The 15,597-nt window shown below is 38.7% G+C and overlaps 1 protein-coding gene across 33 annotated transcripts in view; it reads left to right on the top strand.

Annotated features, from left to right (window-relative positions):
* The window catches only part of CAST (calpastatin), a 113,721-nt gene that overhangs the window by 11,594 nt on the left and 86,530 nt on the right, over positions 1-15,597 (top strand). For all 33 annotated transcript variants that reach the window (XM_082723917.1, XM_082723915.1, XM_082723895.1 and 30 more), the window contains exon 2: positions 2,487-2,549. In XM_082723917.1, coding sequence (XP_082580043.1) covers positions 2,487-2,549 — 63 coding nt within the window. The remainder of the gene's footprint in view (positions 1-2,486; positions 2,550-15,597) is intronic.

The following is a 15,597-nucleotide window of genomic DNA, read 5'->3' as shown; positions in this document are numbered from 1 at the left end:
AAGGGGTTTTGAGCATTTAAACGGAAACAAGTAACTGATAGTGTTGGTTAATCTGTGGGACTGAAAGTTTGGAACACCCCCAGGAAATGACTTTCCAAAAACTTTTATTTTTATTTATTTATTTATTTATTTATTTATTTATTTATTTATTTTTATTTTTAAAAGTAAGCTGTATGCCCAATGTGGGACTTTAACTCATGATCATGAGATCAAGAGTACATGCTCTAAGGACTGAGCCAGACAGGGGCCTCTTTTAAAAATTTTTAAAGGGGGCGCGTGGGTGGCTCAGTGGGTGGCTCAGTGGGTTAAGCCTCTGCCTTCAGCTCAGGTCATGATCTCAGGGTCCTGGGATAGAACCCCGCATTGAGCTCTCTGCTCAGCGGGGAGCCTGCTTCCTCCCCCTTCTCTCCCTCCGCCTGCTTCTCTGCCTACTTGTGATCTCTGTATGTCAAATAAATAAGTAAAATTTTTTAAAATGTATAAAAATTTTTAAAGAAAAACATCTGTATACCTAAATTTTAGGGAGAAAGGGCTGTCTGCACATTTACTGTATGGCCGTGGGACACAATATAAATTAGCCATGGAACAGGAAGCAGAGGGAGACCTTGTGGAGTGCAGGGAACCTTCTAGCAGACAAGAGCAACTGCCTCTTGAAGCTTTTTCCTTTCCAAAGTGGACCACTAATAGCTCCCAAGGAGTGAAGGAGGCACTCAGTACACTCAGTAAAACAGTGCGTGTTTTTGTTGCTACTGTCTGCCTCTAATCTGAGAAAGATAGGGATCTGAAGATATTAATAATGAGTGTGATAGTGTTCTAAATTTGCCACTTCTGGAAGAGACAGATCAGGTAAATCTCTCACTGTAGATCCATTCCTCTTAAATTCTATCTGCATATGGTGAGTGATTCTGCTCCCTAGTCTGGCCTTCAGGAAACTTCGAAAACTTAGCTCTCACCATCTAGCATTGATACATGTGTGGGTTTTTAGATTTTTTTTTTTCCCAGATTCATTAACTACTCAATACTGATTGCCCTCCACTATGGCCTGGGACAAGGTGAAACGGGCCCTGTACTGGGCTTCATTCACCAAGCTCTTGAAGCCTGGGGGTTTTTCAGTGAGTGGATTCCATTCACTGATCAGTGTTACTTTTTGGGAAGAATTTTCCATATATGAAAGTAATTTCCTCCTAGTTTATCACATAGAGAGCTCTTAATGCAGGGTTTCATCCATGTGTCTGATATTTCTTGGATTCATGTTTTAATTAAAATACGTGTTGATATGACTAATGAAAATATTACCTTATTCTGTTTAGCATGGAATAGTGACAGTCGGAAAACCTGAAATGCAAACTGTCCCATTCACTAAGTCTGTGTCCTTATGAAAGATCAGTAAGTTCTTATTCTTAGTTTTTTCATCCCTAAAAATCTCATGAGCCTCTTTTTTTGTATCAAATAAGAATCTGTATTGTAGTAAATAATAAAGAATGATATAAATTATTATTAGTAGTATTACTGTTACTACCACTCTTCTTAATTCAAATAATTCCATTGACTTACATCCCCAGGTTATGACTTGCTTTGGGAAATGTTGTATAATTTTGTATTTTGGCTTTACTGAAGATGGTTGGGATTGAACCCAACTTTGGTGAACTTTTATTTCCTTATAGTTAGGTTATTTTTTCCCACTTTCTTGCATATCCCACAATGTGCAAGAAATGAAACAATTCTTTGTAACCCTTTTCAGGAACATATATATTTTTTTAATTTCTCAACAAAAGTCAATAAACTTTATGGCTTATTTTATCTTATCATCAAGACAAATGACTATATTAGCTACTTGAAGATTTTATGTGCCACATAAAAATACTTGCTTTCATTCTCACTGTCCTGGTGAGAAAAATAATTCTGTTTCTGGGCATAACGAAATCAAAAAGCCATAATAAATAGAAGTTGTTGCGGGTATGGTCGTCCCCCTGCAGGGTTTGTCTTCCTGGGAGATAACCAAGGAAGAACTCCGAGGAATTCCCAAAAATCACCAGAAGTGATGGCAGTTTTGGAAGCTGTGGTTCTCCCTTGAGCCCTTGCTGAACTGGGGCTTAAGTATGGCTTTAGGCTCCACATGGTCCGTAGACACCACAACTTCACGAGGAACCACATGTCTCCCACACTGACAATTTGGGCTTTAAAATTGCATGAGGCATTTTGTAGGAGACGAGATGCCGTCTTGGAAGCACCATCAGATCTGTGTCTGGTTAATTACAGACTGACTCTCTACACTCCAAATGAATGTCTGTAGCTCCTCTTGATTTTTGAAAGCCACCTGTGTCACTCTAGACTTATCACTATTTTCAGAAAGAAGATTAAAGGGGTCCTTGTTTTTACAGGCTATGTATTTAGCCCTTCAGGATTAAAGTCACTATTATATTACCTTGTAGTACCTCCTTCTTTTAAACATTATCTTTCTTTCTTTTCTTTTTATATTTCTATAGCATGTCAGTGAAAAAACCAGTGGCTCGCCTTCCAAGTCAGGAGAAAAGAAAGGACCAGATGAGGTAATTCCCGCAATACCGGGTTTTCCTTTTCTCTTGCTTTTAATTGTGAATTCTATCTTGAAATAGATAATGAGGTTGCAAAGAGCTCCTACTAGAATATTGGCAAATTAGTCTTAACTAAGATTTGATTCAAGAATATAAATATAACTCATTAAAAATAAAAATAAAGTGTTCCTGGGGAAAGAACCTTTAGAAATGCTTTCTTTTTTCTTTTCTCTTTTTTTTTTTTTAAGATTTTATTCATTTATTTGACAGAGAGGGAGAAAGAAAGCGAGAGAGGGGACACAAGCAGGGGGGTGGGAGAGGGAGAAGCAGGCCTCCCACTGAGCAGGGAGCCTGATGAGGGGGCTCGATCCCAGGACCCTAAGATCATGACCTGGGCTGAAGGTAGATCCTTAATGACTGAGCCACCCAGGTGCCCTTAGAAATAGTTTCTATTTAGGAATAGAAGCCAGTTATTCAAGGTGGCTTCCCTATAGGAATTGCTGAACCTTAAATATTTTGTTGGTGACATGACAGATTTACAGGGAGGAACCAAATGCTGTAATGGAAAAGGACATCTTTCTTCCCGGGGGTACAGTAGAAGAAGGACAGTGATTGCTTGTCCTTATTCAGGTTCATAAACAAATGGGAGAGAGAAAGACTGTTTTTATTTGGATCAATTCTGTGGAAACAAGAGTAAAATGGAGCCTTTCCACTTGGGGGTGAGTTTTCGTTGACACTGAATTTCTTCCTCCTGATGATGCTCCTTTATGTGCCCTGTCAACACTGGCCGACATCTCCATGGACAGGTCCTGTGAATGTGCTGTCCTTCCAAAGGGTACTGGAAAGCATACATTGATCCTTATGTTTTTCTCTACATTATCAAAATGATTTTAGAAATTTTGATCCTTGAGGTACCTGTGTGTGTGGTTCAATCAGTTAAGTTTCTGCCTTCGGCTTAGGTCATGATCCCAGGGTCCTGGGATGGAGCCCCACATCCGGCTTCCTGCTCAGTAGGAAGCCTGCTTCTCCCTCTGCCAGCCACTCCCCTTGCTTGTGCTCTGTCTCTGTCTCTCACTCTCTCTCTCTGACAAATACATGAACAAAATCTCTAAAAGAAAAGAAAAAAAAAGAAATTTTTCTCTTCTTTTCCGCAATTTTGTAATATTTAATATATTTTGATATATTCAATATATAAGGAGGCTGTTATAGCTAGAAGCTTCTATGGATCCTGCACTATGGTTCGCTGAACTTTCTACTGTCATTTTCATGACCAGGACCCATGAAAATATAATTTAGAGTCTTTCCTTTTTAGTTATCAACTTCTATTTTTTTTTTAATTTTTTATTTTTTAAATTTCTTTTCAGTGTACCAAAATTCATTGTTTATGCACCACACCCAGTGCTCCATGCAATATGTACCCTCCATAATAACTTCTATTTTATTTATTTATTTATTTTGCACTGTTTAAGTCTGTGTAACAGTTGGTCTCATGGAGAGAGCACTGGAACAGGTAAGACTTTTTTGCCTAGAGGGCTTAGATTGCATGAGACAGCTTCCATCATCTGCCACCAAGTTTTGCTTGAAATAGATTATTTCTTCACAAGCACATTGGTAATGAATTTTTTGTACCCATGGAAGGCAGATGTTTCTTTAAAATTAGAAAATAAGAGTAAACATTTATTAAGATTTTATCCTGTTTCTTGGTTAAATTATTAAAAAATATACTCCCATATGAAAAAACACATTTTCCCCTTTATACTGGCATGAAAATCTATTGAGTGTCATTCAGCTCCTTATCTACCCCACTTTTTTTTTTTTTAAGATTATTTATTTATTGACTTGACAGACTGAGATCACAAGTAGGCAGAGAGGCAGACAGAGAGATGGGGGGAAGCAGGCTCTTTGCTGAGCAGAGAGCCCTATGCAGGGGGCTCGATCCCAGGACCCCGGGATCATGACCTAAGCTGAAGGCAGAGGCTTTAACCCACTGAGCCACCCAGGCGCCCTCTACCCCACCTTTTAAATATATCCCCAGATAAGTTATCTATCAAATAATTTATGATTTCAAAACTCTAATATTTCTTTATTCTCCAGATCTCTAAATAATAATTTTGGATGTTATTCTCTATTAATATTAGTTGAGATTAAATTATTCACACAAAAAAAGGAAATCTTCTCTATTGTGGTCAAATAAATAGTCAGCTAGTTCATATATCACCAAGTATGTTATTATGCGAAAGCTTAAATATTATATCTTGAATGTACAGGCATTGTTGGTTTAGGCAACAACTGCTAGCCCAGTGTTAGGTTGTTTTTGCTTTTTTTTTCCTAACGAGGCTAAAAAGTACCTTATTTCCATATTTATAAGGGGCTTAAGGAAACTAATAAGGACCTCTGTTATAAATGCAGCCAAGAGGCAGCCTGCACTTTGAGTTTGAAACCAAAGGCTGAACTTTCACCTCAAAGAAAGGAAGAAGGAATTTTTCTTTTCTTTATCAGCCATTCAAGGAATTCTGGTATTGTTTCACAATGCTTCTGAGAAATTCAGATTTATAACTCTTGTACTTGGTGCCAAGCCAGGACAGATTGGTCTGTTTTCCTCTGTCCCAGCCAGCAGAAGTGAAGAGGGGACAGAGGGTTTTCCCCACTCCTGCGGCATAAATCACTGCAGAGATTCAATACAGTTTGAGACTGAAGATTGTTCGTCCTCTCCCCAGATTCTGTCCGTGTTCATCGGATAGGGTAGACAGACCTGCAGGTGGGAGGACTTGGTAGTCAAGGCATATTTCTAGTACAGTCTGTCTCCAGGGAATCTCTTATTTTTTTTTTCTAAGATTTTATTTATTTATTTGACAGACAGAGATCACAAGTAGACAGAGAGGCAGGCAGAGAGGGAGGGGGAAGCAGGCTCCCCACTGAGCAGAGCCCCATGCAGGGCTCTATCCCAGGATCCTGAGATCATGGCCTGAGCCAAAGGCAGAGGCTTTAATCCACTGAGACACCCAGGTGCCCCGGAATCTCTCATTCTTTATGTCACATACAAATTAGTCCTTGGTGAGATACTGTGGCCCTGGAGAGAATTGGAGGAAACCATCTTGCCTCAGACATTATAACTGTGCACAGTTATAAAATCATGTGTAATTTGGGTTTGTTATCTGCCCCACCTATCAACCACAATTGGTTACCATCCTCTTTCCTTCTCAAAATTACCGAGAGATTTCCTGAAACTAACCCCTTCTCCCAAATATTTCATTACCTACTGCTCTCTTGAACAAGAAATGAGATCCAGAAGCTTCATTTGGGTTTTGGCAATCCATTTGCAGACTAATATATACTTCCAAAGTTTAACTAGCATTTAAATAGCATAGTATGCAAACATGTGGATTCCGCTTCCACAAACAAACCCAGGCCTTTGAAGCAAAGTCAGTTTGAAAATGGGCTTTCTAGGCGCTGGGCTACTTCTTGGTATTTTTTTCCTTTCTCTCTTTATTATTCTGCTGCATTTTATTTGGAAGCTCAAGAGAAAAGATACATAGGAGGACTTCAGGAAGATGTAATCGGGAGAAAAAATGATTAGGGTAAGGTAAGAACCACTATTATATTGTAATATGTAAACACACCTGGGTGAAGATGAGAGCTTTCTCTCCAGAAATTATAAATAGTTCTTACTTGTTTGGTGTTTGACCCCTATGCACTAATGATCCTAGGATGATCCTAAGAAGTTGGCAGCAACTTTAACAGAATCTTACAACCAAAATAACCATTTGTCATGTTGCATTTGCAATACAAATGCTTGAGGAATGAGTAGAGTAAGTGTCTAGGGGAACGAATTCACTTATTTGTTTGTACCAATCATTGTGAATTGGCTTTGTCCTCCGATGTACAGGAATTATAAAATGAAAAGTTGCATTGACTAACAAGCCAAAGATACAATGACTAGAGCAAGAAAAAGAAAAATGGAAACATTTAACACCAGCTCCTTTAAAGACACCCGAGCAGAGAAGCCTTTCCAAACCTGCAGTCATATCTACTTAAAGTATTTGACTAACACATCTGGCCTCACTGGGGGACTGTGAGCATTTTAGAAACATATTTCAGTGAAAGCCTGAGGAATGGAATTTAAAGTGTAAAATGGGCACAATCTTACAGAGCCAATTATAAGAACTCAAACGGAATAACATATGATTTTAGGGGCACAGCAAAGGAGCTATAAATACAAGACAATAGAAATTGCACCTTAGAGGAAAAGATAAGGGGCAGATTTTCTTCACCATCAATAACAGCATTGGTGGCATTCTTTTCTTCAGTATTTACCTTTCCTTCTTCTAAAATGCATGAAGTATTGAATGACTCCAACATTTTTTATAGCTTTTCTCTTTATAGATTGTCTTTTTTATTGTTTTTTTTTTTTTTAGATTTATTTATTTATTTGAGAGAGGGAGAGAGAGAACATGAGCAGGGTGGGAAGGGCAGAGGGAAGGAATCTCCAAGCAGAATCCCCTCTGAGTGCAGAGCCCAACTCAGGGCTTGATCCCAGGACCCATGAGTCATGACCTGAGCAGAGAGCAAGAGTCAGAGGCTTAACAGACTGAGCTATGCAGCTGCTCCCCAATCAGTCTTTTTTTTTTTTTAATCACCAAAGCAATATGTACTTATGGAAAACAGTATTACCTGTTTTTCTGCCACTTAGTTGTAACTATTGCTATGAAATTTTTTGTGTATTCTTAAATTAATATGATAATATCATATGTTCATAATATATATGCTGATTTTCTCAACTTTTTTTTTTTTTTTTTGAGAGAGAGAGAGAGAGAGAACGAGCAATGGGGAGGGACAGAGGGATAGGGAGAGAGAGAATCTTAAGCAGGCTCCATGCCCGGAGTGGAGCCCAATGTGGGACTCCATCTCATGACCCTGAGATCATGACCTGAGCCAAAATCAAGTATCTGCTGCTTAACTGACTGAGCCACCCAGGAGCCCCTGATTTTAGCAACTCTTTATACAGCTAAAACACAATCACTGAAGAAAATTGAGAAAATACTGAAGACTTAAAAAAATACCATCATCTGGAATTCTAGCATTTACAGAGATGGCCGCTACTTCTGTCTTGGTGTATTTCCCTACATTTTTTTTCTGTGTATATATTATCTTAAAGCTGAGATAACAAAGAATTGTCATTAGGAGGGTCTAGAAAAAAATAATGTGCTTTGTGAAAGATCAGTCTTTCCAGTTAAAAAAAGTTATCGTTGTGGGTGGCTTAAGAAAATCTTTATTAAGGCATCTTGGCATTTAGTGTGGCATTTAATCTGGTTTTTATTTTGTTGCCGTGTATTTGAGGGAGAAACACATACTTCAAAAAGTCTTCTGGGACAGTGTTCCCACAAGCAAGTGGTGTAGCTGTTTGTAGAAAATTCTGGAAGAGTAGTACAGCATACATCTTTTAAGGGGTTATGGGTCAGGACAACAGAGGCCATAGTAGTTGTGGGTAGTTGACTGTGGCTGTGTAAGCTCATGTCCCAGTGCCAAGGAAGAGACAAAGCCAGACATATGCCCCGAAGGCAGTCCCTCTGGGCTCTTCTGGACACCCATACCAGGAGCCAGCCCAGAATCCAACCGCCTACCTGATGTGGCAGGTCAAACTAAGGGAGGCACCGGAGATTCTTTTGGACTGCAGTTTCCTCATTTTCTACCCCCTCCCTTTTTTTTTAGTTCTAAATTTTGATTTATTTCTTCATTGACTAGAATTTTTTTTTAAGATTTTATTTATTTATTTGACAGAGAGAGATCACAAGTAGGCAGAGAGGCAGGCAGAGAGAGAGGAGGAAGCAGGCTCCCTGCTGAGCAGAGAGCCGGATGTGGGGCTCGATCCCAGGACTCTGAGATCACGACCTGAGCTGAAGGCAGAGGCTTAACCCACTGAGCCACCCAGGCACCCCTAGAATATTTTTTAACAGAATTTTTTCAGGGAGGGAGCATGAATGGTGTTTTCTGAGTCTGTGTGGATCTAAGCATGCTTTGGTGCTGACGTCACACATGAAATAAATACAAAATTGCACAACATCCTTGACTAGCAGTTCTGGTCCCTCAAAATTCCATATCTGTTGCTTTCTGATTTTTCTGGCTTTAGATTTGTAAATAAAATGTCTAGGGCAGCCTAGTTTTATTTTTATAAACCCTGTTTTTCCGGTCTTGGCGCATATGCAATTTTGTTGCTGTTCTTACAATTTAAAAAATTGGCAGGATGTGCCTATGTATCTGTTTCTCTCTATTAATTTCTTCCTGAAATGTTTTATTTAATTATTTGTTCCTATTTTGGTTTAGCTTGCATGGCCATAAAAGTCCACCCTTTATTGATTTCTAGCCATGGGATGGGACAGAATTCAAATCCTTTTGTTGATTATATATTGCAGAGTCTCTCCCATTTAAAAAAGGAAGTTTGGTAGTTCACTAAGCTCAGTAGCTGTTCTGTTTAAAAAAAAAAAAAAGCACAAAACTGCATGTAAAACTCAGAAACATATGTCAAAAGCTAGAAAGTAGAGACCTTACACATCATCATTCAATGAATTGTTTCATCAGAAGTGAAAGCTAGAGCTTTAGTAAAGATGATGAAAATAGTGTGCTTTTAAATTAAGCGTCTGTGATATATAAATTATTATATCATTGGATAGGAAATGGCTAATAAAAACAATAAGTACTTTGCCTTTATCAGTGAGCATATAAATATATCAACATTATATCATATAGTCATAATTTCCCCTTCATTTTTTTTAAAGATTTTATTTATTTATTTGACAGAGAGAAATTATAAGTACACTGAGAGGCAGGCAGAGAGAGAGAGAGAGAAGGAAGCAGGCTCCCTGCTGAGCAGAGAGCCGGATGCGGGACTCGATCCCAGGACCCTAATATCATGACCTGAGCCGAAGGCAGTGGCTTAACCCACTGAGCCACCCAGGCGCCCCATAATTTCCCCTTCATTATTGTACTTTGAATTTATGAGCCTAATTACCTAAAACCTTAGATCCCACCAGAACTGTCTCTGAAAAGCTGTCCATGGAATTGGGATCAAATGTTAACAAATTAGCAAAAGAACTGAATGGAAGTTAAATTTACTGGCCTCAGAGTAAATCATAAGTCCTGGAAACCTGATGGACAGATTGTTTAATATTATTCCTGAAATATGCTATGTTTTAAAATATGGATTTGTTTTCATTCCTCTCTTTAGATTTTATTAGCTTCTCAAAGATAATGGCATGACTGGTTAAAGAGGGACAATAACCTGAAATCATGCCCATAGCAAAATAGCTGTTTCATCTGAGGACTGATAAATGTGTGATTCTTATCATAAAGTCAACAACATTTTATCATACAACAATGGGCATAATAGCTCATTATAGTCTTTTAAAAATGGTTCCTTGGGGCACCTAGGTGGCTCAGTTGCTGAGCGTTTGCCTTCGGCTTGGGTCATGATTCTGGAGTCCTGGGATTGAGTCCCACATTGGGTTCCCTGCTCTGCGGGAGGCCTGCTTCTCCCTCTCCCACTTCCTCTGCTTGTGTTCCCTCTCTCGCTGTGTCTCTCTGTCAAATAAATAAATAAAATCTTTAAAAAAATAAAATAAAATAAAAGCAGTTCCTTAGTGAAAGCAAAACTTAATGGAAAGGTGGCATCACCAAGTCTTGTATGTTTCAACCGACATTAGTACAGAATGCCTAGCAAATGCATAGAGCACTGTGTTAGTAGAGAAAATTATTAAAAACTCCCTATTCCTAATTTCCCAGGACGTTACATGAAATAACACAGTGGTTCTCAGGTATTAACGTATCTAACAATCGCTTAGAGACAGTATGAAAAATTTGGACACCTGGGCCCCATCCTCAGAGATGCTGATTTAACAGGTTTAAGGTAGGGTCAACGAATCAGGGTTTTTGTTGTCTTTTTTTGCTTCTTGTTTTGTTTTGTTTTTACCAGTTACCCCAGATGGCTCTTATGTCAATGGTCTTCTGAGCACATTTTGAGTAACTCTGAGATAATTCTTATGGAGTGCTTAACACCATGCCTGGCACATATGAGCATTTCTTTCCTGGTTCTTGTTCTCTTTTTCTTTGCTTTCTTTTTAAGAGGATCTCCCCACCCTGCCCCTTGGCCCAAGTCTGCTCTGCCATGTTCTGGGGATGGCGTGACTCCGAAGCACATTAAGAGTGCTGTAGTTTCAAAGAGTCATTGATCATGTGGGTGCATCTGGTTGGAGAGGCAGGTACTAACCTTTTTTTCCCTTCTTTTCCTAGGACCTTGTTCCTACAGCTCTTCCTTCTTTCTTTTACTCTTTGCTTAATAACTCCTCTTCAGACTACATATTAGTTCAGTCTTCCTCATTATAAATGGTTTTAAAATATGTCCTTTAAAATTGCTCAAGCTCCCATTCTATCTACCTATCTTACCCTCACTGCCAACATTCTTGGTTGAAATTACTGAAGAAAAGAGCATAGAGAGAGCGAAGAGAGAAAGCAAAAGCAAATGTTGATAAATCCCTATATGGGGGAGATGGGAAGGAGAAATCAGTGAACAAGTCACAGGAGAGGCCGCTGAAAGGTAGACCTGTATGTTTCAGTGTTGTCAATGGGAAGACTGGAAGAAAGGTCCAGGCTGATAATTGCCAAATTATGGGAAGGGCTCTTGATTGTGGATTGGGATTTCTTTTGTCCCCTTTGGAGCTGTTACTGTTAGGATTATGAGGGTGCTGAGCAAGTGGCGATTCTGCACTGATGACTTTTGAATGTACATCATTTTATGTAATGAACATCTGATAAGGGGGGGGAAGGGAGTTGGACTGAGTGTTTATTTATACAAAAAGAGTTAAGTGTGGCCAAGATGCATCCCATGGTACAGATTTCTTGGATTGTTTGTCAATTGTATGGGTAAACGGATTCATTTGTTAGTCGAATAATAACAGATATGAAAGACATTATTTGGAAGGAACTCAGGAGTGAATTCTAAAGATATGTTTATCTTAATCATTAGGACTGCAGTCTTCTGCTTGGTTATTCCCATCAGGGTTCTCATCCCCTTGCTCGCTCTTTTGTGAATCAAGCCTCTGATTCCTGTGTGGTCTAACTGGAGCTGAAGGAGCAGAATTTTTTGGACTTCAGTACGTTCCAGAAGTATATCACTCTGGAATCTGAAATCTGCAAATATGGTTTTGAAGAAACACATTTATCTTACAGGAAACTGAAAGCTAAAATGCTTTCATATTCACCTTCCAATTTTGGTTTCACTCAGTACTTGGGATAAAAATTGCTTCACTGAATATGATTTTGTTACTTACTTTTTTGTGTGCTTTCTTAAAACACTGAATAGACTCGGTAAAATCTGAAACCAGACATCTAGTTCATTGAATAATGAAAGCTGAATAGGAAGCTGAATGACTAATAAATGTTAAAATGATTCATTTAAAAGATAATGAAGGTTCCTACTACCAGCCATAAGGACAGGAGCTCCCAGAGATACTTCTTAGGTGTGATTACTGCCCAAATGCTATAGACATAAAGTTCAGGGGACACCCAGTGGTTAAGAAGAGGAACTTCTCACTATGGTACATTGTTGACTTTGACTTTGTAAATTAGTATATATTAGGGGTGTGTGTGTGTGTGTGTGTGTGTGTGTTTTAAGAGGTTGATTTTGGGGCCGCCTGGGTGCCTCAGGGGGTTAAGCCTCTGCCTTCTGCTCAGGTCATAGTCTCAGAATCCTGGGATAAAGCCCTGCATCAGGCTCTCTGCTCAGTGGGGAGCCTGCCCCCCCTCCCACCTGCCTGCCTCTCTGACTACTTGTGATTTCTGTCTGTCAAATAAATAAATAACACCTTTAAAAAAAAAAAAAAGAGGTTGATTTTGACTTTTATACATTTTCTTTAAATGTTTGAAAACTTCCACATTGTAAGATTGGAAATACATAACTAAGCTTTTTCCTTTAATAAAAACATAAATGGTATTTTAAAATGTAAAATAACCGAGAGACTTAAATAAGAAAAACAAACCTTTTTGACACTGAAATTCCAAGTCCAGAATTTGTTTCAAGTACATAATTGGAGGTGTGCTTGGTGGCACAAGGATCTTTATCACTGTGTTTGTAATAATCACAAGCTAAGAGAGAAATACATGTAGAGCAGTAATAAATTGAAGTTATGATGCAGATAGAGTAACCAAGGCATCTTTAACACCATGCTTCAAAGAACTTTTGATGCCCGAGAAAAGTGTTTATGTTAGGTTTAATGTCTTTTTTTCATCAGAAGGAAAAGAATAGAAAACAGCCTTAGGTAATAGAAGAATAATGGAAGAGGCCTTAGACCTTAAAGAGAGGAGTATTTTACATGTGAGCCTTTTTTCTTTGGACCCTCTCAGAGATACTTCCAGAACAGGGCTGCTGCTGTGTGTGTACGTGTGTGTGTGTGTGTGTGTGTGTGTGTGTTAAATAGAAGTGCATCTCTTAGATAGGAACAGAGTAAGGATTTAAGTAAGGGCAAGGATTCTTTTTTTTTTTTTTTTTTAAGATTTTATTTATTTGTTAGGGAGAGAGAGAGAGCATGAGAGGGGAGATGGTAAGAGGGAAAAGCAGACTCCCCATGGAGCTGGGAGCCTGGTGCGGGACTTGATCCGACGACTCCAGGATCATGACCTGAGCCAAAGGTGGTCACTTAACCAACTGAGCCATCCATGGACCCAGAGGGCAAGGATTCTTAACTACTTTTAGTTCATAGTCCCTTGGGAATCTGATGAAAACTGATCTTTTTCCTTTGAGAAGTACACACATGTGTGTATATAAAAAAACACCCTTAATACGTGGCATACAGTTTAAAGACATTTAGATATACACGCTATCGTCACCCCTGCAGGGGCAATCTTCATGAGCAGGTATTTTTAGGAGGTACCATCTGATAATAATTTCTCATTTGGTTTGTTATTGATGCCTGTAATTCTCTTGTTAGCAGCTTACATAACTTTGAGTTAAACGTTGCCTTTCCCTGGCTTTGCTTTTAAATTATGGGTATTCCTAGGAGAGAGAAAGTATTAATTATTAACATCTTAGTGAGAAGTAGTTTGACAAAAGAAGAGAATTATGTAGCACAATTTTTCTGTTGATTGGTTATGGTAGTTGAGAACTAGAGAGCGTTTGATAATAATAGCTAACACAAATATAGCCATTACACACACACACACACACACACACACCTCTTACAATAATCCCATTCTCCTGATGAGGAAGTTGAGGCAAAACTTGATTAAATAAATTATTTAATACCAAGGTCGCACAGGTATTTGGTAGTGAAGTTCAGAATTGATTCAGTTTACAGAGTCTGATAGTATTCATAAAATTACTCATTTAAAGAATTCGATGTAAGACCAACACCAAAAAACTTTCTTACTACTGTTGTCAATTTTTGTAACTCTTCTTTCCATCTTTCTCCTTGGATTGTGCCTTCTTTCCACTCAAGAAGTTCGTAAAGTATTATTAAGTCATTCCACAGGAATAAAAGGCACAGCATAGGGAATAGAGTCCATGACACTGTAATGGCATTATGTGGTGACAGTTGGGATCTGCACTCGTGGTGAACCTAACATAAGGAACAGAGAAGTGGAATCACTATGTTGTACACCTGAAACAAATGTAACAGTGTGTGTCAGGGGCACCTGGGTGGCTCAATGAGTTAAAGCCTCTGCCTTCAGCTTAGGTCATGATCTCAGGGTCCTGGGATCGAGCCCTGCATCAGGCTCTCTGCTCAGCAGGGAGCCTGCTTCCCCCTCTTTCTCTGCCTGCCTCTCTGCCTACTTGTGATCTCTGTCTGTCAAATAAATAATAAATAAAATCTTTAAAAAAGAAAAGAGTAAATTATTCCAGTTCCCAGGAATCTGAAATGTAAGAAAGGATAGGGACAGCCATTCCCTCTCTGGGGGGTTATGAAGTGCAACAGGGAGGGAAACTGAGTCACAGCAGACTCAGAGTCAGAAGGATAGCATTTGGCTGCTTGTCAGGGCAGCCCCCTCGGGACTAGAAAGACTTGAGTTGACTGGGAGATGATGAATGGGTATTGACTCATGAGAATATAGCCAAACACAGTGAGTGCAACTACTATAGTGAGTGTTATTAAGACCGCTGTGCACAAGGCATTTCATTCAGTCAGTGAAATTCTATGCAAGGAGTTAATGCCAAGATTTATTCTTTAAGACTTTTTTATCAGTGTTTCCCAGGGGCTAACATATCCTGTTTATTGCATTGCATTTGTGGTAGCATACATTTACATTTCTTTTGTTAATAAAGGCAACCTGTTCTTATTTGTACACTATTTACAACCATGGTATAAAGGAACATTTGTAGATAAAAGTCAAGCTTTATAATTGCTAGTGTTGGGGAATCTGCCTACCCTTTTGAAAGGCAGTCATTTCCCAGATACTGTTTTCCAATTTAGCATGTGTTTTCATGTGGAAACACAATATTTCTTGTCATTTTATAGGGTAACTATTAAGTAATAGAACTGATTTGTTAACAAATATGTCAAAACAGATATTTTAATGAGAGTTTTTATCTAGAGAACTAGTACATTTCATCAAGTCTGAGAAACCACTGATCTAAAAATGCCCTGATTAGAAAATGCTAAATAAGGAAATAAAACCATCACTTAACCTCTGACCCCATCTTTCTTATACTGATATTTTTATTGAAGTGTAATTGGAATACAGTGTTTTACTAGTTTCAGGTGACAGACAATGATTCAACAATTCTGTGTATTATTCAGTTCTCATCATGATAAGTGTACCCTTCATTTCCTGTCCGCTCACCCCCTCCCCAGTGATTTTAAGAAGTATCCATTTGCAAGAGGTATGAAAAAGGAAAGAAATTGGTGGCCTCATTCAATAAGATGAAATCCAATGATAACCTGAAAATTTATATAGTTAAGATGTTTTCCATTGTTCAAACAGTGCTGAAACTAACTAATTCCACTTTTATATTCAGGGCACAGAAGAATTTCATCTCTTCCTCAGTGTTCCCCCCCCCCCACTAAAATCAATCAGTATC

The sequence above is a fragment of the Mustela nivalis genome (assembly GCF_964662115.1).
Source record: "Mustela nivalis genome assembly, chromosome: 3".
Taxonomy (NCBI): Eukaryota; Metazoa; Chordata; class Mammalia; order Carnivora; family Mustelidae; genus Mustela; species Mustela nivalis.
Note: the sequence above shows the minus strand (reverse complement) of the source record. Positions and strands in the feature narration are given on the sequence as shown.